The 25,148-nt window shown below is 41.0% G+C and overlaps 2 protein-coding genes across 2 annotated transcripts in view; one reads left to right on the top strand and one right to left on the bottom strand.

The window, feature by feature from the left end:
- The window catches only part of GLMN (glomulin, FKBP associated protein), a 35,287-nt gene extending 14,328 nt beyond the window's left edge, over window positions 1-20,959 (bottom strand). Inside the window, exons 1-11 of the mRNA XM_063136402.1 lie at window positions 20,936-20,959; window positions 19,089-19,150; window positions 18,585-18,710; window positions 15,330-15,449; window positions 11,524-11,632; window positions 8,650-8,896; window positions 6,609-6,711; window positions 4,073-4,263; window positions 3,391-3,444; window positions 2,719-2,749; window positions 419-508 (exon numbers count right to left, since the gene is read on the bottom strand). Of these exons, the coding sequence (XP_062992472.1) occupies window positions 419-508; window positions 2,719-2,749; window positions 3,391-3,444; window positions 4,073-4,263; window positions 6,609-6,711; window positions 8,650-8,896; window positions 11,524-11,632; window positions 15,330-15,449; window positions 18,585-18,710; window positions 19,089-19,127 (1,110 nt within the window). The 5' untranslated portion in view covers window positions 19,128-19,150; window positions 20,936-20,959. The remainder of the gene's footprint in view (window positions 1-418; window positions 509-2,718; window positions 2,750-3,390; window positions 3,445-4,072; window positions 4,264-6,608; window positions 6,712-8,649; window positions 8,897-11,523; window positions 11,633-15,329; window positions 15,450-18,584; window positions 18,711-19,088; window positions 19,151-20,935) is intronic.
- A 111-nt stretch (window positions 20,960-21,070) lies between these two features.
- The window catches only part of RPAP2 (RNA polymerase II associated protein 2), a 59,841-nt gene continuing 55,763 nt past the window's right edge, over window positions 21,071-25,148 (top strand). Inside the window, exons 1-3 of the mRNA XM_063136389.1 lie at window positions 21,071-21,148; window positions 23,719-23,764; window positions 24,663-24,777. Of these exons, the coding sequence (XP_062992459.1) occupies window positions 21,082-21,148; window positions 23,719-23,764; window positions 24,663-24,777 (228 nt within the window). The 5' untranslated portion in view covers window positions 21,071-21,081. The remainder of the gene's footprint in view (window positions 21,149-23,718; window positions 23,765-24,662; window positions 24,778-25,148) is intronic.

Here is a 25,148-nt window from a genome sequence, read left to right as displayed (position 1 = left end):
ACGTGTACCAAATCTTAGACTGGTGTCTCACTGTTCTTTGACATTATTGAGTTAGAATTAAAGCATCCAATGGGCTAGGTTAACCACAGACATCACTTTGCTTGGCCAGTTACCAATACTATGCAGGAGAATCGCAAATGGCTGGAGTCTAAGCTTTATTTTTGGTCCAAACACAAGTTTGGACAAAAGGATGATTTTACAATAAAATTACAGAAACAAAACCTGAAAAATGTATGCTAAACAATATTTTTCTAAAAAGCCACAATGGGTATATTTAGACATTTTTGTATCAGCCCATTTAACGTTTAATTACCTCCATTTAAAGTACTGAGTAAATACTTTCAGTCTACATTCTTTTGAAAACATCTTAGAAAGTGTACAATATAGAGCTAACAACATAATGTTTCCATCACATTACCTGAGGAGTTGTAATAAAGCCTTTGAACTCCAAGTGCTCAAGGAAAAGGCTTTTGTCTTCCAGCCTCAGCAGACAGTTCTCCAATAGAGCCTACAAATTATGTTTAATGTATTAATTTTATGGACCGTGGAAATGATCTACTTCACATGCCGGGAGTATTCCCCAGTTGACAGAACAGAGTAGCCAATGAGTAGGGAAATGCCGTGTGTTCTCATTACAACATTTTGTGTACAATAAAATGATTGGACCAAGGGGAACGTAACTTTGCCTTGGAGGACATATGAAGGCAGGACTGTACAATTAGTGGACAAACTAGAATACATTTAACTAGAAGCCCCCTTTTTTATCTTGCAAAATGCCAGTAACTATGATAGATGGCATGCATGTTTAGAGACAGGGCCTTTAATATACAAAGCAGCTCTGGAGCCAGGGATGCACTACATCATCAGTGGGATCCCCATCAGGGGGGATCAGGTTTCGCCTTCAAAGTGCCATGGTGTTGTTGTTGTTTTTGGCCATATTGTTTAGTTAGAAGACCTAAAAACAGTAGCGCTGGTAACTTCAAGGCTCAACTTCTGCAGTGTGCTCTACATAGGGCTACTTTTGTACCTAGTCCAGAAACTTCAACTAGTTCAAAATATGGCAGCCAGGTTGGTCACCGGTACAGCTAGTGGTGACCATATTATACCAACTTTAAAATCACTTCACCGGCTGCCAATTAGTTTCCGGGCGAAGTATAAAGTGTTGGTTATTACCTTTAAAGCCCTACATGGTTTGGGTCCAGGTTCCCTTCGGGATCGCCTTTTCCCGTACAATCCGCCCCACACACTGGGGTTTACTCCAGTCAGCCACAACTAGGGTGACAACAGTTACCCAGAGGGCCTTTCCTTCTGCTTCCCCCAGACTGTGGAATGGCCTGCGGAGATTCGTCGCCTTAACATTCTTTCTAAGTTTAGGACAGCCATAAAGACCAGTCTCTTCTGGCAGGCCTACCCAGATGAATTTTAAACCTAAGAATTTTAATATGTTGTGATTGTTATTTTAATATTGTATTGGTTTTATATGCTCTTTTAACTAGTTTTATGTATTATATTGTATTTAATGTTGTTCCCTGCCTCGATCCAGAGGGAGAGGCGGGTAATAAATAAATAAAATTATTATTATTATTATTGAGTGAATGGCAAGTATTAACTTATATGGAAGAAAGCAAGATAGTTATTTAGGGATACCACTAAGATGGTAGCGAAACCTACTCCCTAGTGATCCCAGCCATTGAGAATTAAGCCTCTTCTAGCTGAATACCCATACCAATTTTTTTGGGGTAGCCCCATCCTAGGATCTGTTTCTTGGGTATGCTTGACAGGTTAGGATGTTTGGAATTGGCAGATTAAATAAGACAAGTTCTACCTATTTCCAAGCAAGTGTAATAGTGCATGTCCATTTTCAGACCTTGCCACAATAGCCTTTATTAAGATGTCCCCAGGGTTTTGGACAATGCATGTAAATGACCTGCAAACACAAGGCAACCACAATCTCAATTTATTTCAACAGCAATCCTGGTACAGCTACTCAATAAGCCACATTCAAATCAGCAGTGACTTGTTGCTTAGCAACAGTGCTTAATGAATTAGGCAGGGAGGGACTGTAGTTCAGTAGCAGAACATGTGCTTTGGATGCAGAAGGCCCCAGGTTCCATCCTTGTCATCCCCAGTTAAAGGGATCAGCTAGCAGGTGATATGAAAGACCTCCACCTAAGCCCCTGCCAATCAGAGTGCACAATTCCAGGCTATCTGGATAAAGTCTACCCTGGTTCCTTCGTTCCTTTGGTTGCTGGGGCAGCCAGGCATACAAACTACTCATGTGCACATGCCAACAATATTTATTTATTTATTTATTATAGCACTTTTATACTGCCCTTTAGCCAAAATAGGCTCTCAGAGCGGCTTACAAAAATAATTCTTAAGGCAGTCCCTACCCACAGGCTTACGGTATACCCATTTCTAGTGATATAACCGAAGTTAGGCTGCAACTATAAACAAACTCCAATGAAACCCATGTGACTAATTGTCAAGAAAATTATATGTAGGATCAGGGTGATGTATAATAATCCTATACATGGTTCTAAGGAGACAAGTCCTACTGAGGTCAATGAGACTTAATTCCCAAGTTAAGTGTGTGTACAGTAGTCCAGCCTTAGTTATACATCTCATCCTTTAAGGAAAGAAAACAGATAGCCAGGTTGAGCTTATGCTTTCTGAAAACACAAGGAATAATGATTAATAAATAAATGTTATACTTACAATTCCTTTCGATAAAACAGGTTCTTCTTTCCTGCAAGAAATTAAGATGCTATCGGTTTTTAAACACCAAATGTAAAGTTTTGTTGCTTTTTCCAGAAACAGCTAAGATTCTTTGTCACCAGTATATTATATCTGTGATGTTTGCCTCAGATCTCCTTCCAAAGCCATTATCTAGGAAAAGTCTTCAGATAGGGCTTACCCACAAGCTGCTTTTGTAGGGCAGCTTACCAATTTATTTGAGAATCCTGTGTGAGTTGCACAATACTCTTGTAGGTCAAGTACCTACATGACTGCAGTACATTTCACCAAAGTTTCTCACACCTATTGGAATACAGTGCTGTGCAAACTGGCCCCAAACCCAAATGTATGAATGTAGGTGAGCTCTCTAAGAAGAGTAGTTATAGGTTGTTGCAACCTCGTACTTTGAAGTTGGAATTTTGACACTTTCACCGTGGTCGGGACTACATTGTCTCAAATACGATATGGCTTCAAAAATAACCTGAGCCATAATTAAGCTAGTTAAGCATGAAATAATATATCCCCCACCCCCAAACTCCAACTGTGTTGTTGTTAGTGTCTTTTACTGTACGTTTCTGGAAGTGTTGTTCCCTGCCCTACGCCCTTGAAAAAAATTGAGATAAAAACTGAAATAAAAAGGAAGAATAACCTTACCTTTTCAATAGAACTCTGATGTGCACCATGTTGCACTGCAGAATATATGACGGCCTACAATAGAAAGTCAAGCATTTCATTTCATTTATTATATTTCTATACAGTCCTATAACCGAAGCTCCCTGGGCAGTTCACAAAAATAATAAAAAAACACATTAAAATATATTATATAAAATATAAAAACCATTCATATAAGGACATAGAACAGGTAACAAACACAACAACAACAAGTATCTAAAACAATTTCAACAACAAAAACAAATATCTAAAACCATTTAAATCAGCCAGAGACAATTCAGGAACTGATAAAAAACACAAACTGTAATATGCCTGAGAGCAGAGTATAACTTACAAGACAGTAACTTGACATTTTTTTAAAAAAGACAAAACAAAACCTCAGTCTAGGTTATGTTAAGCGTATCACTAAATATGACAAGCCAGAATGTACAGGAAGTCATCCTCACAAGGTAAATTCACAAAAGTTATTAGCCCACTAAAATTTTTGCTGGCCTGTCCACCCACACACATACGTATATGCCTATGTTACTAATTTCTACCACAAAGGAGAACCACCTGCTGTTAAGTTGCCTTACTGGATCTCCTGGAAGAGAAATTCTTCCATGCCTCAGGCAACCAAGTGAATGGCTGTTTATAAGCCTGCAATTAAAAAGAAAAAACTTACTTGAAAACTACCGGCAGGCAGTCCATACCAAAGCAGTCCTGAACAAATACCAAATAAGACAGACAAGCCAAAGAATCTGCAGACTGTTCTTTGTCCATTTCCAGTAGGTCCTCATTTTCCCAGTTTTCATTTTTGTATCCATGCCAACAGAACAGTTTTGGAAACAATTCTTTAATATCCACCAAAATGTCCTGTTAAACGAGAAGTTTTTCCTCATGATTAAACATTGCGACATTATGAATATGTTTAAAAGCACACAGGGAGAAACATCTGAGAGATGGGAAGAAAACAGAGGGGGTTTGCATCAACTTGGTTTCTGTATATGAATATAATGAAAAATAGATGTAATTGAAAGGAGAAGCTAAGGTATATCCTTTTTGCTGCAATATTTTTATGCACTTTTAAGAATAGTTTGAGGATTTTGCAAGACAGGACAGGACAGGACAATTCCCATCATCCCAGGCCATTGGCCAGGCTGGGCTGATGGGAGTTGGAGTTCAACAATATATGGAGGGCCGCAGGTGTCCCAACCCGCTGTAATGTGTGTAGCAAGGTTTTATGTGTTTTTGCATAATAACAATAACAACAACGGCAATCCATGCTAATGCACCAAATACTTTGTAAGTGGCTATATGGTAGACCTACAACAGGTGAATACAGGTTTACAACAGATATGTAACCATCTATACAAAGCTGGAGCGTGTTCAGAGGAGGGCAACCAAGATGATCAGGGGTCTGGAAACAAAGCCCTATGAAGAGAGACTGAAAGAACGGGGCATGTTTAGCCTGGAGAAGAGAAGATTGGGGGGGGGGGGAGAGACATGATAGCACTCTTCAAATACTTAAAAGGCTGTCACACAGAGGAGGGCCAAGATCTCTTCTTGATCCTCCCAGAGTGCAGGACACGGAATAATGGGCTCAAGTTAAAGGAAGCCAGATTCCAGCTGGACATCAGGAAAAACTTCCTGACTGTTAGAGCAGTACGACAATGGAATCAGTTACCTAGGGAGGTTGTGGGCTCTCCCACACTAGAGGCCTTCAAGAGGCAGCTGGACAACCATCTGTCAGGGATGCTTTAGGGTGGATTCCTGCATTGAGCAGGGGGTTGGACTTGATGGCCTTGTAGGCCCCTTCCAACTCTGCTATTCTATGAGTCTATGAAGTACCATATTGAAAAATCTATCTTCGTTTACTGAAGTTAAAAAGAGCCAAATAGGGGGCAGAGTGGGGGCAGGGTTGTTAGACCGAATAAAGGTAAGCTTTGTGTGACTGAGGATTCTATATTCCTCCCCCTAAAATCAGACCCCTCCCACACCTCTTTTTCTACTTGGTTTGGAGAGATTTGCGTTTAAACACATAGGCATCCTGCTGTCATGTCTAGTATGGCCCTTAGCTTTCCTTTATTTCTGTTTTTTTTAAAAAAAGCGAGTTCCTAGCATTTAGAGCTGTCTGAAATATGTCGGTTGCGTCTGGTGGTATGTTAAAACTCACAGGGGGAACTAGAGGGAAATAAACGGCAATAGGAGAGGTGGGGTGGTGGGAGAAGAACTGTACTGGAGACTGAAACTTGCCCCACTTTCTACACGGTTATTGTATATTAGCTGTATAACCAAAGTGTCTAAAGCTCCCATAGACTTCCCTTCTTCCTCCGGTTCTTACAGGGAAAAACAATTCAAGTTTTTGAAAACCTAAGAAGCAAAATAAACAGATGTGGGGATTAAGAAGAATTTAAGAAACAGCAGAAATGACATTCAAATGGGATACTAATGCCTAGACAATTTGACAGCTATGATGGGGCATACATCCAGTGCTTCTATGAAGCCCTTGTTTTCAGCTTAAGGGCAAGTTAATTATACTGAAAGGAAGAGTAAGAGGTACACAGCCAGGCTTGAGATACCTACTCCTTGCCTCTGGTCAACTCCTGGATATAGGAATTCTCAGTTTCATTGGCATAATTTAGTCTAGTTACAGAATTAGGAGTGTGCATTCATGCACACAACACACATCTTAATCACCCACATGTTTAGTTGTTGTTTTTAACGGTTTTTAATGCTATATGTGTGTATGTTCTGTGTTTTAGAATTTTAAATTTTATATACTCGTTTTTATCTAAATTTTAGAATTTCTATAAACCGCCCAGAGAGCCCTGGCTATGGGGGCGGTATATAAGTGTAATAAATAAATAAAATAAATAAACAAGAGCCTTGTCAACTGGTTTATATTTCAGCAACAAATAAGCCATTTACAAGAGACACTGCAGATGAAGCAGCCAAAGGCAATTTATCACAAGGACTGAATTTGGACCATTAAGTGTAACCCTTCTGTAGCATTTAAAGTTTTCGGCTCTCTTTAGATGCTGTTCCCAGGCCTTTCCTGAATCAGCACTGCCTCAGTGAATCCAATACATGAATCTTGATAATCAGGACAGGAAGCCAATGTTTGTAAGTTACTTTGCAAGTAACTGTAAAGCATTTTATGACTGGGGAAATACACACACACACACACACACACACACACACTCTTAGGGTGCACTTACTAGTATGTCAGCAGCAAACTGCCTTAGAGGATGCTTCAGAATGACTTCAGGCAGTTGATCAAGCTCTGCCATTAACAGGGGGTATTTCAAGCTTTTCAGACAACTGTAAACAAAAGAGGTTGAGCATATTACAGAAGCATTCAAGATCTGCAATAATAAAAGCATCATTACAGGATCAAATGGGTTCACACAACACACTAACCCACTCAGTGTGGGTTGTTGTTGAACTGTGAGTTACCGTGTTATCTGAATGCAGTGTTTTTTTTTCTGCAGGGTGGGTTATTGTGTTGTCTGAATGCAGCGTTTTCCACAGAGTTGCTCATTAACCATGCAGTGTGGCTTGTTAGCCACTCTGAACAACCCAACAACAAGCCATGGTTTCTCAAGGTGGCTTGTTTGAGAAAAATAAACCACACTGCATGGTTAACAAGTCACCCTACGGAAAAAGCACTCCTTTCAGACAACACGATAACTTACCTTGTGGAAAACACGCTGCATTCAGACAACGCAATAACCCATGGTAGGTTTGTGTGCTATGTTGAGTCCACTTTAAAATGATTACCGTATTTCTTTGATTGTAAGACACCATCGATTGTAAGACGCACACTAATTTCAGTACCACCAACAGAAAAAAACCCCTAAGACACACCCGCGATTCTAAGACACACCCCGTTTTTAGAGATGTTTATATGGTGGAAAAAAGTGTGTCTTAGAATTGAAGAAATATGGTATATCATGTAACTGGGGGTGGGGAAAGGAAAAAAACCCTCTCAGAATTAGGAACTGGTACAATGCCTGGAATTTTGGTTTTTCACTATGATAATACAGCAGGGAAACATCCCCTCCAGGTAAAGGCTACTTGCTTGCCTTCATACTAGGGAGCTACCAGGCCTTGTATATCCTAACTTTTCCCCTTTAGTTTCTAAATAAAAAGAATTACCTAAAACAACTTTTTGGCTGTTTTTCCTAGTGGATCAGAGCCCACTGAGTAATCACAGAAGAGCAAAATTATGGGACTTAAGCAAAGATGAAGTCCACAACAAGTGTCTTTCTCTGCCCTCCAGCAACATATTTGGTAACGACTGTAAGGAAGGGGCGATTGGTACTGGGAATGGCCTGTCTTTTAATGTGTTAATTTTACTATGGTTTTATTATGGTTCATAGGATCTGGGAGATAAACGGCCCAGCTGCATGGCATGGGGGAGTCGGGTGAAGCCCGGAATCGCCTGGGGCAAGTTGGCCGGCCTTGAGAGAAATTAACATCTCAGGCGGAGGTGTGGAAAGATCTTTGCCTGGAAAGCCAAAGGGAGGGGGGAAGGAGTTGGGAAAAAGAAACTATAAAGCATACTTGAGTGGGGGGAGTTCGGCGCGGCTGGCTGACTCCAAGGTTGGGTGATGTATGAATTGTAACTTAGTTTCTGGCTTGCTTTCTCTGGGTTCTTATATATATGCATGTTTTAGTGATTTTAGTCTGCTATTCCTATGTAACCTACCCCTATCCTGAAATAAAGGTCTTAAACCTCCAAATTTGTGAGCTGTGTGTGTCCGTTCTGGGGATCTGTGCTAAATCCAGTCTAAGGGCCAGGTTGCGCTGGAGTGTGCTTCCTTTACAACGACAGGTGTAGCTGGTAACACCAACATGCACAAAACTCAGGCATGCACTCTTGAGTTTTATACTTCAGGATGGAACTACACATTCAGTGGCAGAACCAGATCAATGCCAAACAACTAAAATACCATGGTAAGGGACAATTTGCAGCAAAGCAAAGCAAAGTAGAGGGTGTTTAACTTTTCCTCGCAATTCCCCTGTCTTCTACTTCCATTCCATGATGTGGCAAACATGCATGAAAAGTAGTATGGGATGAGGGTTTCAGGGCAAAGGCCATGGGAAAAGGCTTAAGCACCACCCATCGCTTCTCTACTGCAAAGCACCCTATTGCAACTGTTTATGAGAGGCCAATTCCCAGTCTAAAGTATGCCAATAAACTCGTAATGCTGTGATTTATTACACAGCAATTCTAAGCAAAAATAAAGTACTTACAATCCTAGCAATTCCTCCTTCAGATCTTTGTAATCGTCACCTAATGAAGCCTCTATCTGTTGAACAACCTCATCCACAAAAGGTTTAACAAAATCTGCCAAAGCATTGCAACACTGACAGAGACCATGCTTGTCTTCTTGGAGTTGCTGTTTTGTGTAAGGTACTGGCAGATGTGACAGCTGGTTCAAAATGGTAGACAATGACAACCCCACCGAATACGCTTTCTTATAATGAAGTTTTAGAAGCACTAAAATACAAAAATAAAATAAAATAAAATACAAAATACTTCTTATAAAATTTACATTTTTACTTATTATTGATTGTACATACTATTATACATTTTTGCCATGTAGGTTCACTGTTGTGTTTCTGAGCTTCAGCAAGATCTGTCTCAGAGATAGAAAATAATCTTTTGTATGAGGATTTCTGCAAAGCTCAGAAACTTAGATGCTCTTACCATTAAAAGCTAGTACAATTTGGAATAAATTGCCTTTTAGCAAAATAGCCAGTTTTCAAAACTGTATCATCTCCCACTTACAAATAGCAACATCAAGCACTTATCCAGGGGTGCAAAACCTCTTTCAGTCACATTTCATTTTGGAGAAGGTTTTTGGAGCTGTATTCCAGTGGCGGGCAGAGCTAAAGGCAGTGGGAGAAAAATGCCAGCATAATTTAGGTTAAAAGTCTTATTGCCAGTAAGTAAGCCTTAGGAGATGCATTTCAGACTTTTTGAATGGTGGAAAACTGCACAAAAGCCAGGAAATCACCAAACGGTGGTTGGAAGAAAGAGGGTAGAGCCAAAGGAAGGGGTGTGGCCATTTGTAGAATCTAGAGGCCTGAATTTGGCCTCTAGGTCTGAGGTTCTGCATACCTGAGGTAACTTAGAAAGTGTCATCTAAAGCCCTGTTATGGAATTCTTGTGTTCTATTTTTGAACACAAACTCCACAAGCCATATACAAACTATTTTTGAAAGTCCCATCATGCAGTAGGAATTGTTACTCAGGTTCCTTTTTGGGTTCAAGTCCTGAGAACCGAGGTCTTATAAGGAAGCCATGGAATGGAATAGGAATAGAACTTTGGTTCAAAAGCAGACCTGTTTTTCCTTGAGGGCTGACAGTTTTAGCTGCCTTGAGTCTGAAATGCAGATACTAACAAAACTGTGGTCATGTTCGAGTATGAGAAGTTACAATGTTTGTTACTCCTCACAGCTAGCAGCTCCCCAAGTCCATAATGTTCTCATATACCCTGATAAGGCCTAGGGTAACATCAGCTGCCTAAATCTATGTGAAAAAGACTGTTTTTGCAGGTTTCTGCCCTCCCAATATGTCTTTCACCAACTCAGAACCAAGTTTCTAGTTGACAACTAGAAAGGAAAAAGGCCAATCAGAAGGCAGAAAAGTTTAGGGGCGTCAGTGAATTAAAAAAGTGTCTGAAGCCTAGGAGAGGAACTTCATTCAGTTCTTTCTTTTGTTTTCTCTATTTTGCATAGCTCTGATTTTTGCTAACAGATTTTTGCTAGTTTAGGACATGGTTTGCACACTTGCCTTCTTTTTGGGAAAACAGGAAATATCTTACTTTCACCATGCTCCTTCTTCAGTTTTAAGGCTGCAGCTAGCCATCGTTCCTGAATTAGTTTTGGGGGGCCAGATGCCTAGCTCTTGAGTAGCTTGATTCAGATTTCCCCCAATATTTTATTTTACTCACTGGTGAGGCTCAGCCCCCCCCCCCCCCATTCTATTCTCTTCACTTTTTCTAAGAGAAGTCTCTTCTCATTTTCCTTCGGGTCCACAAAAGTCTGTTCTTTCTCTGCTTGTGCCATTCTTACTATATATTCCCCATTCTTTTTCTTCTAAAAGTTTGGACTATATTGCTGAAATCTTCAAACATTGCATTTAACTAGTTTGGACTGGTGGAAGTTTAAGGAGAGCTTAATAACAATTCAAATTGCTGCTAGTTGGGCCTACTATAACTTTTGTAAGCCACAGCTATTCCATTTGATGCCCTAAATAGGCCTCAGAGTTTATTTTGTATGGTGTAATTTTTGCATATAAAAGTCGCACAGGTTTGTAGTTTATCAGTACAGATATATTTTCTCCGTAATCATTGCATGTTTCACATTTTATTTCTGCATATGATCTTTGCATTTCTTTTTCTCTATAAGCCATTCATGTTGAAATATTTCCTGTGTGGCATGTTCTCATTTGCTTAACGAAATAAAAGGCATTCACTGTTTTTCTACATGAGTTTTAAAACATTTTTTTCAAACATATTGGTCTTTTAAATAGCCTTAAGTCAACTCAGGTTACACTCTGGTCCATTGGAGCAAAGTCAGAACCTCATTTTCAGAAGTGACTGTTATTCAACAAATATAAGCCCCCAAGTCCCAAGGGGTGCATGCAACTAGATGCATGGCTCTTTGCAGCCCACAGTATTTTGGATTTGGGTTGAAAACAGGGAACATCCTGCAATGACATTCTATGTATCCTGCAGCTGCAATGGGGGAAGTAGAAGAAATCTGGAACTCCCCACTGTGTGAGCGGAAAGCCTTCTACTTGCCCTAAAACATCTTTGGGTCCAAGCCAGTGCTTCCACCCACAGAGCGGTAATGAGGGCTGCTGAGAAAAAATCTCTCTCAGCCTAATCTACCTACCAGGGCTGTTGTAAGGATAAAAGGGAAAAGGAAGAAACCCTGTCAGCTGCCTTGATCGCCTTAAAAGGCAGAGAAGAATTAAAAAGCAAGAAACAAGTATACTTCAACACTTATAACACAACAACTTTGTATGTCTTCCCACAGAGTTTCACAACACTTTCTGTGGCAACTAAAGTCAGCCAAGTTGCTTATTTCATTGTTCAGAAAATAAAATGTGCATTACCTTTTTGCAGGGGTTTAAGCAAAAGCAAAACGGTTTGGGATGTCTGTTCCTTAGAGGCTTGTTCAATCTGCTCCAGAAAAGCAAGAACAAGCTCTTTTGCACTGCATAGCTGCAAGACAGGAGAAAACTATTACAATGTGCTTGTGTATTTGTTTATTTTTATTTACATCTTAACCACAACCATCTCCTTCACAGTGCTAGACATATGGCTACTATTCAATAAAAAGACCTTAAATAAAATGATTTTGTCTTGATTAATTGATAAAAATAAATCTGCATAGATCTAAATATGAGGAAAAGGTCTAAAGAAAAAAAAAACTTTTTTGGATTATGCTTCCATGTATTACAGAAGAAACATTCTCCCTTCTATCACACACACCCTTCTTTCTCAGTCTTAGGATGGCAACATCTACAGTTTCCACATGTATTTGTATTAAAAAATCATTAAAAAATTAACTGCTGTCTGATCAATCAGGGTCAACATTTTAATCAAAATGTTTCTATTTGATATAGAAACGCCGCTATGAAACGTGGGATATAAATGTTTTAAATAAATAAATAAGTAAAACAGAACCTGTTCAGATGATATGCTAAGATACGGTGGTTAAGCATTTTGAGCTAAACATTATGGCATAGTGTATCATGTCATAGAATCATAGAAAAGCAGAGTTGGAAGGGGCCTACAAGGCCATCGAGTCCAACCCCCTGCTCAATGCAGGAATCCACCCTAAAGCATCCCTGACAGATGGTTGTTCAGCTGCCTCTTGAATGCCTCTAGTTTGGGAGAGCCCACAACCTCCCTAGGTAACTGATTCCATTGTCAAACTGCTCTAACAGTCAGGAAGTTTTTCCTGATGTCCAGCTGGAATCTGGCTTCCTTTATCTTGAGCCCGTTATTCCGTGTCCTGCACTCTGGGAGGATCGAGAAGAGATCCTGGCCCTCCTCTGTGTGACAACCTTTTAAGTATTTGAAGAGTGCTATCATGTCTCCCCTCAATCTTCTCTTCTCCAGGCTAAACATGCCCAGTTCTTTCAGTCTCTCTTCATAGGGCCTTGTTTCCAGACCCCTGATCATCCTGGTTGCCCTCCTCTGAACACGCTCCAGCTTGTCTGCGTCCTTCTTGAATTGTGGAGCCCAGAACTGGACGCAATACTCTAGATGAGGCCTAACCAGGGCTGAATAGAGAGGAACCAGTACCTAATGCGATTTGGAAGCTATACTTCTATTAATGCAGCCGAAAATAGCATTTGCCTTTCTTGCAGCCATATCGCACTGTTGGCTCATATTCAGCTTGCGATCTACAACAATTCCAAGATCCTTCTCGTTTGTAGTATTGCTGAGCCAAGTATCCCCCATCTTGTAACTGTGCATTTGGTTTCTATTTCCTAAATGTAGAACTTGGCATTTATCCCTATTAAATTTCATTCTGTTGTTTTCAACCCAGCACTCCAGCCTATCAAGATCACTTTGAAGTTTGTTTCTGTCTTCCAGGGTATTAGCTATCCCACTCAACTTTGTGTCATCTGCAAATTTGATCAGCGTTCCCTGCACCTCCTCGTCCAAATCATTAATAAAAATGTTGAAGAGCACTGGGCCCAGGACTGAGCCCTGCTGTACCCCACTTGTTGCCTCTCCCCAGTTTGAGAAGGTTCCATTGATAAGTACTCTTTGAGTTCGATTCTGTAGCCAACTGTGAATCCACCTAATAGTTGTTCCATCTAGCCCACTTTTAGCTAGTTTGTTAATCAGAATATCATGGGGCACTTTGTCAAAAGCTTTGCTGAAGTCAAGATATATGACGTCCACAGCATTCCCACAGTCCACAAGGGAGGTTATCCTATCAAAAAATGAGATCAAATTAGTCTGACAGGATTTGTTCCTGACAAATCCATGTTGGCTTCTAGTAATCACTGCATTGATTTCAAGGTGTTTACAGATTGACTTCTTTATAATCTGCTCCAGAATTTTCCCAGGGATGGATGTCAGACTGACTGGTCTGTAGTTCCCAGGTTCCTCCTTTTTGCCCTTTTTGAAGATAGGGACAACGTTAGCCCTCCTCCAGTCATCCGGCACCTCACCCGTCTTCCATGATTTTGCAAAGATAATAGACAAAGGTTCTGAGAGTTCTTCCGCTAGCTCCTTCATTACTCTAGGATGCAGTTCATCGGGCCCTGGAGATTTGAACTCATTCAAGGAAATTAGGTGTTCTTTGACCATTTGTTTATCAATCTCAAACCCTGCCCCCTCAACTTCTGCTTCACTTTTTCCAGGGGGGTCATAGACCTGCTTTTGGGAGAAGACTGAGGCAAAGTAGGAATTGAGCACTTCAGCCTTTTCTTTGTCATGTTATCAATTTGCCATCCTCATTAAGCAATTGAACAACCATTTCTTTCCTCTGTCTTTTACTACTCACGTGTCTGAAGAAAGCCTTTTTATTGCTTTTAGCATCCCTCGCTAATCTCAGCTCATTCACAGCTTTAGCCCTCCTGACGCCATTTCGGCACTTCTGTGCCACATGTCTGTACTCTTCTTTTGTAGCCTGGCCTTCCTTCCACTTCCTATATGTATCCTTTTTTGTTTTCAGGTCATCTCTAAGCTTTTTGTGGAGCCACATTGGTTTCCTCTGTTGTCTTCTATCTTTTCTCCTTGTTGGAATTGTTTGTAACTGCGTCTTTAAAATTTCCTTTTTAAAATATTCCCACCCATCCTGCACTCCTTTTCTCATTAGGCTCACTTGCCACGGGACCTTACTTATCATAGTTCTGAGTTTATTAAAATCAGCTTTCCTAAAATCCAGAGTACGTGTATAGCTACACTCAACTTTTGTCTCCTTCATAATCAAGAATCCAAGTATGACATGGTCACTTTCCCCCAGAAGGAACAGAGATCCTCTAGTTCCTTCCTCCACTTTCTGTAGGAGAAAGTTATCACCCACACATGTCAGGAATTTCTTGGGAGGGCCGCTTTTGGCAGTATTGGTCTCCCAACAGATATCAGGGTAATTGAAGTCCCCCATCACTACTACATCACACCATCTCCACACACAGTCTGGAGTGATATGCCCAGAATTCTAGCCTCTCTGTATAAATTATATATAAGTCTGCCTATCTCACTATGAAAATGTACAGATATTAAGATCTGCAGGAGAGGGACTTCTGGGTAGGCCATCATTCACAGAGGCCTGTTTGTCAGGCATGTGTGAAAGGCCTTTCTCCTGTAATACTCCTAAACTATAGAATGTACTCCCTCAAGGACTACAATTGGCCTCCACGCATCTTTTCAATGTAGCCTTTTAAAACGTGTAGTTCCATGCTTTTACCCTTATTAATGTTCTTGTTTTATGGTTTTAAATCATTGTACAGCCCCTTGATGACTTTTTAGTAGATAAGGCAGTATCCAATGGTGTCATTTCACAAATACTAATAGTGATAGCAGAACTCCGCTGAATCTTTCCATCGCACAAGTGGCCACGCAGCCGCAAACATAACCTTAGCTGGCGCCTCCTCTTGCTCATAGTTCAAAACCTATTTGGATGCTGCCCTATGCAATCCAAATCCAATCTACCCAGTTCCTTGTCTCCCACTTACATATGTTGTTTCAGCAGAATTTCTTTCCCACTTCAGCTCTCAAGAAAACACACTAAAGGGTTGCCATTCTCCCTATCCTCAGGCAATTCCACCCTAACTTGCTCAGTTAGCAAAAATTCTAGGAATGCCTACCTTGTCTCACCACTGAATGGCAAAACCAAGGAATAACCTGTAGAAACTGCCCCAAGGCAGTTGTCAGGATGCACACCATGACTTACCTCTGTCAATTTATCTAGTATTTTCAGGCAGTGCTCTCTCTCAACATCATCTTGCTTATACTTCAGTAGGCATCTGATTAAAGGGCCAACAAGATTCCAGCCCATACTTTTAACAATAACCTATGGAAGGGGGGGGGGGAAGTGTTTAAAAAATCAGTTTAGATGAAATCAAAAACTATTCAGATATAAAAAATAAGCACAATGAGTTAACACAGAGATCTACATTCAAGTTATTCCAATAGCAATACCTGAGGCTGCTTTTAAAATATATCATAAGCCCCAGGGCTACTGCTAAATTAGTTGCAGTCTGCATAATGCGCATAAGACCTAGTCCTTAACTGAAGTAGTAAGCCTGTGGATGGACTGTACTGCTTCAGACTGCAGGAAGAAGTTTCTATAACACAATTCTCCTCTATACAAATAAATAAATAAAAGTAAAAAAATCCATCCACAGAGTAAACTAACATGCCAGGAACAAGGCTAGGCTAAAAATCGTTCTTTATGTACTATTTGAAGTAGAGGGATTTTTTTATTTATTTTTTTGGATAAGGAGCATTCAATTATATACACACATGCACCCCCTCCTGCAGTCTGAAGTACAGCCCAGACACAAGCTTATTATCTTAGTGAGAATTAACCTTAAGCTACAGAATAGAGTAGCTCTAAACTTGTGGATGTCCAGATATTTTGATGTACAATTCCCAGCATTCCTGACCATTGGCTTTGCTGGCTAGGGCTGACAGGAGTTGCAAGTCAAAATATCTCAAGGGCCACAAGTTGCCCATCTCTTCTCTAAACTGAGAAATCTTCATTCAACCTTTAGATGCAGGGGGTTTACAAGAGTGTGCAATTCTCTGCTTTAGGCAATATTTCTTTTTAGAAAACAGTACCTGCCAGGCTGTAAAGTTTGCCAAGACTGACATCACTGGTTACCTAAGTTGGTGTGACAAACAGCCCAAGTACTGGTAACTCAAAACATTAAAAATTCTGAATGAGCTTCTCACACATGATATGGGCTTAGAAGTCATAAAACATTCTGTTCTCTGGTACAGTTTAATCAATTCTAGCTTCCAAGCATTGGGAACACATTTCTAGCATGCTTTCAAGTTTTTGATTCTTCCATGAGGAACACATATTTCTAGAGAGAAAACAAACATAGGCATTATTGATCCATGAAAAAAACCCTCCGGAATCCAAATCTGGACATTTTTAGCAGGACCAACAAAAACGAAATAGTGTGTAAGTTTTCTCCAGAATGCCTAATCAGGCCAGCTGGTACAAAGAGCAGGAGATGGAGGGGGGAAAACCAAAGAAGTGCTGCAGTGTTACACCAAGTTTCTGGGAAAAATAAGAAATGGCTGACTCCCATTTCTGAAAACATAAAGGCTAGACTGATCTCCTGCCACTGTTTATGCTTACAGAAATAGGAGTCATGCATTGCTTCTTTGTCCCAAAATCCTAGATATAACACAATGCCTGCAATACATATCAGTGACTAGGTAATTCAGTTTACAATCTCATTCTTGAAACAGGGTCTAAAATGCAGATCTCGTAGTACCACCTCTGGCCTAACGTTGCTTTTCCTTCCATCCCCCACTTTTTGTATCACCTGGCCTGATGAAGAGTTCTGGAGAATTCGAAAGCCTGAACACTATTTTGTGATAACTTCTAGTCAATTGCTCAACAAGCCAACTATAAACACTAGATTTTTGGTGGGGTGGTGGTGGTTTGTTTAACCAAGCAGGATTGTCTTAAATCACAATTCCTGGTATGCACATATTAACATGCCAGATAATGGAATCCTGGTTAATCCTGTGCAGGAGGGAAGAGGTGTTATCACAGTTTTTCATGACAAGGTACACAGTTTTTCAGGACAAAGTACATAACTGCACACTACTTCTCTGTGTTCACATTTTAAGCCCTTCTAGAACATGAATATTTGGGAGGAATTTAGCTCAAATTGTGTGTTGGGGAAAGCTTTCCCCAATGCAACCCTACTATATTCCACCAGAGAACAGCCGAATAGGTGTCCGATGGAACCTGGCCCTACCAGCAGGCTAAACAACACACAAATGAGCCAAGTGTGGGTAACTTTCAGATCGTTTAGCCTGGGTGGAGGAGTTGTCCTCATGAAGTACTCAAAAAGCAAAGAATTACAGCTTTGCCAGAAAATAAGTTTCTGCTATATTGAATATGACAAAAAAGCAATTAAGTCATTAATTATGAAATTCTCCAAAAAGGGAGACAGGCAGGGAGAAGTAGGGGTTGTCTGGTGAGTTGGTGGCCTGGCTGTGGAGTATAGCTTTGTCTTGGGTGAGAAGGTGGATAGTTACAGTAGGATTGAGAAAGAGGCAGGAAAATGAGCTCAAAAAGAAGCAAATTATTACCTACTGTCATTGTTTTTATGTGATTCAAAAAGGGAGCAATGATACAAGCAGACACCAATGAGGAACTCACAAACTTGGGGACAGGAAAGAGGGAGGTTGGGGCAAGCTGGTGCTGTGTCCAGGACAGCCAGGCAACAGAGAGAAAGGCCGGTATGTCCAAGCAGTTATGAACTTGGGTATTGACAACTTTACAAAACAAGGGTCCTGTGAGGGGAACCTTCCAAGCAGGAAAGAAAGCTGCGTCTAGCTTGAAGAACACAAAACAGGGTGGGGCGGTAGGTGACAGACCTCTCCTTGGAATGCCTTTGCAGTAGGACTGGCTTATCTTTAGAGTGTTGCCTGCCGAAGCATGCTGGGTGTGGAAAGGTGTTTCCTATTCACCTTTTGGCCATGGGGTGATGACCTTAAAAGGTGCTAATGCATTCATGGCATTGTTCTAGCAGGAGGTTTCACACAATGCTTCCTGCATAGTGTCTTCTACCTCCAAGGGCTCTCTCAGCCAATACAATAGAGGTGCCACGTGATTTGATTAGACTGGAGCCAAGGAAGAAGTAGGACATTTACACATTCCAGAGGTCCCATGGCTGTTCATGTGTCTCCTGTTCATGCTAATAGAGGAAAGCTACTGCATACTTGCAATCTCTTCTCCCCTTGGAGATAAATTCTGAATTAGATTACCTTCCCAGGTGAAATGGAGACTTCTTGAAACAAAGCTGCCACCAATGCTATGGTCTAATAAGAATGTAAACAGGGTGTATGAGAAGATCACTAAAGCAATATGTACATGGCAAAAATGGGCCTATTTGCCTTGAGTTGCTATTTGCTTTAGTACCCAAGGATTAAAGACAAACATATACGTTTAACTCACCATATTTTTCTCATTTTGAACAACTTCCAATACTTCAGCTATATAGCCTTCTTCCAAGCACTTTTGTCCAGCAACTTGAAAGAGATTAAAGTCTTCTCCTTTAAATTCCTGCTCATCTAGAATTTGCTGTAGGAACATAAATGCTTTTACTGTAATTCACAAGATACAAGTAGATAGAGACAAAACATTGTAACATACAATAACAATTTCAATTCAACATTAATATGCTTCTTAAAGATATGGCAGCAACTCCAGGAACTTGCCAGACACTTAGTATTTTGTTCAAGCACAGTCTTTTAGAAGCATTTTGTTCAAACTACTGCCTATCAATAAAACTTTTAAAACGAAGTATTCTTACTTTCACTAGGCAAATAGCAAGTAATATTATCAGTCCAAAATCAGAAGAGAACAGAAATGAAGATCCAGCTTTATTTACTGTGTTGAGACTTGTGAAGAACAACTTCTGCTACTTGGCATAGTTTAATAAGCAAATGAATTACTTACACATCTTTGTATTATGTCTCGAAGTTCCTCTTCCGCCATTTTCCTCCCGATTCTCAAGAGCTCTATCACAAGTTAAAAAGGACAGTCTTAAATGAGATACACTTGACCTGTATCAAAATTTGTTGAAGGCCTTTTTCTTTTTTCCTGGCTGTTACACATTCTACGAGAACAAGTTATGGAGAGCATCTCCAAACTATAGAAGCATCCCCCAAGCTGGTGTCCTCTAGATGTGTTGGACCACAACCCCCATAATCTCTTATTGGCTATGTTGGCTGGGGCTAATGGGTGTTGTAGTCCAAAACATCCAAAGGGCACCAGTTTGGGGAAAACTAACCTGAGACAAACAGAGGAGGGAGGAAACTTTGCGCTGAGTCAGACCATTGGTCCTCTAGTTTAGTATTGACTGTACCAACAGACATCAGCAGATCCTCACAGCTTCAGACAGGCCTGGCATCAGCACCTGGTATAGTGGGGCACCAGATAAATAAGAATTAACAACAAAGGTTAATTACTTTCTCTTAGCGGTTGGATTATATAAAAAGGGGGCAGGGGAAGAAACCAGGGCCAGATCATTTGAGAAACCAGGGCCAGATCTACGCCAAGCAGAATATAACACTTTGAAAACAGTTTGAAACCGGTATATGGAATGTGTCCTTGGCCTGAACAGTTGTCAAAACGATTATAAACTGTTATAAAGCAGTAGTGTATATCCTGCCTAGGATTCAACTTTCTACAACACATTCTAGAAATCTGGAACTGCTCTTCCAATACTTATAAAGGAAACTTTGACAGCCCAACCCTAATTTAATGTGTATTAAACAGGATATGCTTCTAAGTAAGTATGGTTAATAGCTTTACAGTAGACTATTAAGCATATTACATAAGAAGTTCTACAGAGTATAATGTGTTGACCCAATTAAAAAAAAAGAAACTTAAAAAACACTTCCTGTTTATTTAAAAAAGCAATAAAAATATACCTTAATTTGCTCTCATCTATATTATGGCAAAAAGTAAAGTTAAAACTAGGTTGGTAACCAGACAGGCTGATGAGGGAAACATGCATTTCCAAGGAAAGCTGCTCTTTGATGCAAAAAGGAGCATCCAGTAAACTGACTTTTCAGCACTTTTGAGGGCAAGGTTAACAAAACAGTGTTTAACGGTCTAAACCTAAGCATGTTGACTCAAAAGTAAGCCCCACTGAGTTTACTTGGGTTTACTCGCAAGTAAGTGCGCACAGGATTACAGCTTAATCGCTAGAGAAAGAAAAGGGCTAATGCCTACCCAACAGGCATGCAACCTGTCTTTTGAGAATTTCCCTTCCTGCGTAATTCAGTGGTAACGGAAAGTTACTCTGCACATGCCCAGAGGCATTTTCTTTACTTACACTTGCAAGGAAGTGGCTCAGTTCCCAAACCGAGCGAACTCTTGCAAATAAGGCTGCAAATCCAACGCAGGCTTGTTTGGAAGGACCTGACTTGCGAGGGGGGACGGACACGCATGGGGTTGTATCCAACATTAGTCCGGCTTGGAATAGACCTATTGAAACGAGTGGAGCTTAAGCTAAAGTAACACTGGGCACAACCTATGGAGTCGGAGTTGCAGGAGCCTACTCCACACACCCATCTGGGCATGAACTCCGTTGAATACAAGAGGGAGGGAGAGAAAGATTGACTTCCGAATAAACCTAGAGAGAGCCGGGATGCCATGCACTCTCTACCCTCGAGGTCCCGGTCCCTGAGAGTCCACATACATAGGATGCATTTGTCTCTTTACTCCGAAGCGACGCGCCTCACCCCCTCCGTCTCTCTCTGGTATATTGAGAAGAAGGGCTTCGTCGCCCCACTTACCTCTTGAGCCACCCGCTTGACTGCAGCCTCGGCTCCCCCGGCGGCCTTCATGACCACCTCCAGCACCGCCCCCTTCCCCAAACTCCGCCCGTCTCCGCCCACAGCGCAGCGCAGCGGCGGTTGAGAGGTCAGAGACGAAAAAGCTCATGATGATGGCGGAAGAGGAGCCGCCGAGCGCCTCGCAGGCCAGGAGTCACCGCAGCAGACGCGCAGGTCACACGAATAAAGGCATTATTAGACGGCGGGAATCCCACCGACCCCTCTCTTTTTCTCTCTTTCCATGGTCTGTTCCTTCCCGTTTCGTCCAGACGGATAACAAACGGGGAGGAGGGCTAAACCATCCCGCGCATTCTAGTGGGGTGGGCAACGCGGGTTCCATGGTGAGAGAGGAATTCGGGAGGAAAACGCTGTGCGGTACGACCCTACTCGCGCTGACTCGGAAGCGAGGCCCGCAGAATTCAGTGGGGCTTACTGGCTCGTAGGTGCTCGAAGGATGTCAGCCCTGCTGGTTTCCCTTTCACCAAATCCGGCGTGTGTTTCGAAAGTTAATTTCATTGAATTGATCCGGAACTTGGGTTTGCAGCTTTACGTCATTTTAAACCGATTCTAAATCGTACTTGGTTGGAAGTAATTTTTATGGTAAAATCAACATGTTTAGGATCTGAGTTTAAGTTTGGATTTTAGGAGATTTTAGGCTGGAGACTTCCTAACCATGCTTATTAGAAAGTAAGTGCCACTGAATACACTGGGATTGTAATGTTGGAGTAATCCTCTATAAATTTACTACGTAGTAAATCTTGTTGAAATCAGTAGGATTTACGTTGATATAAAGATTCATGAGTTTGTGCTGTGTATCTGCAGGCTTGTTCACACTTACCCTCCGAGAAAGCCTCACTGAACACAATGAGACTTACTTCCAAGTTACTAAGGACTAGCGCCTGAGTTCTCGTTTTTCCTCTTCCCTACCAATCTGTTTTCCTTTTGTGTTGTGTTTTTAGATTGTAAACCTAAGGGACTATGTTATTAAGCTGTTAGTTACGGGAGCCTTTTTCCAACTGAAGGGTGGGATAAAATGTTTGAAATAAATGGTGGGAATTTTCTTTTGCTTTCTGTGCCTTGGTTGGGCAACTTGTGGTATTCCAAAAAAAATAAAAAATTGGCCTACAACTCACAGCACCTCTCACCATTGGCTATGCTGGCTAGAGATGTGGGCAGTTGTAGGCCAAAACATGTGGAGGGCCATGAGTCGCCCACTCCAGATTTTAGAACTAATAAATAGACTCACACAAACTGTTCCCTAAAATTATGAAAAGCAGGATTTAAATGATTTAAATAAATTATAAATGTAAGTTAAGTTTGAACTGTGGGTTTTCATTTCCTCTCTCTGCCTCAGATAATGATATTAGAATTGCTCCAGACAATTACATTGTTCAAAACCCTGCAGCTGCATTAAGTGGTGACTTATCAATTCCCCCTGCCAGGACTTTTCTGTCTTTACTAACTGTACAATATGCAGAAATTCAACAGGTTGCAGCATTCCCACAGAGAGAGAGAAGGGGCTGGGGCTGAGTCCTAGTCCGTTCCTATTACCCCCACCTCTCTCTGATTAGCCTGTCCTCAAAACTCAGCCATGAGGAAAGCTGTCCCTTTTGAACTCTGCCTGGCATACAGCTGTGAAAGACAAAGAGGCTGGGTTTGGCTGATTGAGGGTGGTGGGGTGGAGGGGAGAAGACACCATGGTTTCTCCCCCTACCCCACCCCCCATACACATACATGCTGCTTGCCTACCTGCCATTTCTGTCCAAACCCAGTGAGGTGTGTGGCAGGGGTGGCTTCTAAACCACCCCACAACTATAGCTTGGTGTGGGGGCTGTGGGGTGTTTTAGAAGCCACTCCCGCTGCATACCTTGCTGGGTACAAACTATATGGTTACCCACATTTAGGATGGACAGAGTTCTTTCCTTAAGCATATACACATGAACTGTTTACTTAGGACTAATAAATAAACTCTAGCAAATTTTCGTTATCGTTGACCCATGCTTTTAAAACAGAATGGAATAATTTTAACAAGTAACACCTGTCACATTGATAAAGGGAAGAGCATCACCTGCTTAATTTCTGCATCTCAGGCTGCAGTTTACTGGTTTTTTATTATTATTATTGTTAATTGCATTTCTATACTGCCCAATAGCCAAAGCTCTCTGGACGGTTTGCACAAATTAAAGTTAAAGAAACAGGAGCAGCACTGATTTTTTTTTAAAAAAAATAGCAACTAACCATTGAATTAATTGGTCCTGTAAAGGGCTGTTTACACTGTGGAGTCTTATTCTGTTGGACCAATAGGCATGTAGGCTCATACTTGCAGCTGGTAAATCTAAAACTACACATGTACCAAAGGCAAATCATACTTAAACAAAATTCACCATGCCCTTTTTGATGTGCTTATGCAGGGCACTTAAGCCCCAATGTGGGCTAATTCTTCTGAGCATTTGCATGTGTAATTATAAAGATCCTCCATGCCCAAACATCTGTTATAAACTAAGTTGCGGCATGCTTTAAGTGAAAAGGTTCCCAGGCTATTGTTTGAGGAGCCTGTACCTGTAACCAACATGTATTAAAACACACCTTTCGAAAAGCGGGATTGGAAAGATATCCTACAAGTAAAAATAGGCCTTTCCTCAAATTTGTAAAAGCTATCCATGAGAATGCTATATGCCTTACATTGAGTTAATCCCTTATTTCCATGTTATTGTTTTTACTTATTTTGTCTTTTTTATTATTAGGAAATAAACAGTCCACTAGTTTGAAAAATGAAGATGATGCACAAAGGTATTGTTATCTCCAAACATTCTATAATTAAAATAATTTGTTTTCCCTATGTCTTTGTAGTTCATTTGTATTTTGTAGAAACTTCATATGTCTTTTCAGTGAGAGGTCTATTAGCAGAGGAGAAAAGTTCACTGACTGAAGTACACTCCAGTCAGTTCACTGGAATTTACTCCCATGTAAATGACCTTAAATTCTAAATCGGTTTGACCAGTTTGCCAGCCCATGGCCCCTCAGGGATGTGTAAATTCTTGATGTCAGTCCCAACATGTCCTGTGTGGGTGCGCCTTGGGTTGTCCTTCTCAGAAACCAACTGTGCAAGAAATGTTGCTGTTTTCTGAGTCTCTGACCTTCTTTAGGCTTGGGAGAAGTATGAGAACCCTCCCTTATGTAGCCCTGAACTTAAAACATGATCACCAGCACATTTGTAAACAAGCCTTGTGTTTGGCTGCTAGCAATTTTTCCAAGAATTTCACACCTGTTCAGAAAAAAAAAATGTAATGGAAGCAGGAGGATTTCATGTCATATATGAGAAAGGGGAACATCAATATTGCATTGAAATACACCAATGAAATTATTTCATAAGCACATGGGTAGAAGTTGCCAAAGGATTATCCATAGAGCAAAACAGGGGTGGGCTACCTTTAGCCTGTTTCCCAATTTTAAAAGTTCCTTGCATGTGGTCAGTTCAGACCTCTGACAAGAGTGACCTGTCCCTTCCCTGGCAGCCTGGTGGGTGGGAAGGAAGAGGGTGAGAGAGAGAAAGGGGTGAATCACCCACTTATGGCTTTGACCCTGCCCACCTCTGACATGTGACTCCTGATAGATTACCCTGAAGGAATGTGGCCCTTGACAGAAAAAAGTTTGCCCATCTCTGACCTAAAAGTTTCTTCTCCTGTAGGAAAGCTGTGCTTGAAGCTGCTATCAGAAAGAAGATTGAGTATGAGCGAAAAGCCTTGCAGGTTGTTGAATGCCTGTTGGAAGATGATATCAATGAAGAATTCCTTGTGAATTGTGTATGTCCTCTTTTTACAAGTTTTATAAGTTTTAGGGTGCAATCCTGTGCTAACCCCTGAAATGCTGGGAGTTGAGTGACTGTTTTCTGTATAAACATGCATAGGTTTGTACCATTTTAAGGTTTAGTTTTGCTCTTGGAAAAAGCTGATGATTTTGCCAACCTTCAGTAGTACATTATCCAGATAGTGTTCCCAGGCCAGAAAAAGTGAGTTATATTTTTGCATAGTGCTTCCAAGTGTTCCGAGCGCTTTACATGCATTATCTAGATGTAATCCTTATATTAGCGTGGTTGGGAAATCAGCATGACTGTGAGAGAGAAAGTCTATTCTCATGCCAAGCAATGTCGCCATGTGCACTGAAGGCGGACTCT

The sequence above is a fragment of the Elgaria multicarinata genome, chromosome 1, assembly GCF_023053635.1.
Source record: "Elgaria multicarinata webbii isolate HBS135686 ecotype San Diego chromosome 1, rElgMul1.1.pri, whole genome shotgun sequence".
NCBI classification, from domain to species: Eukaryota; Metazoa; Chordata; class Lepidosauria; order Squamata; family Anguidae; genus Elgaria; species Elgaria multicarinata.
This window is presented reverse-complemented; position numbering and strand designations above follow the sequence as displayed.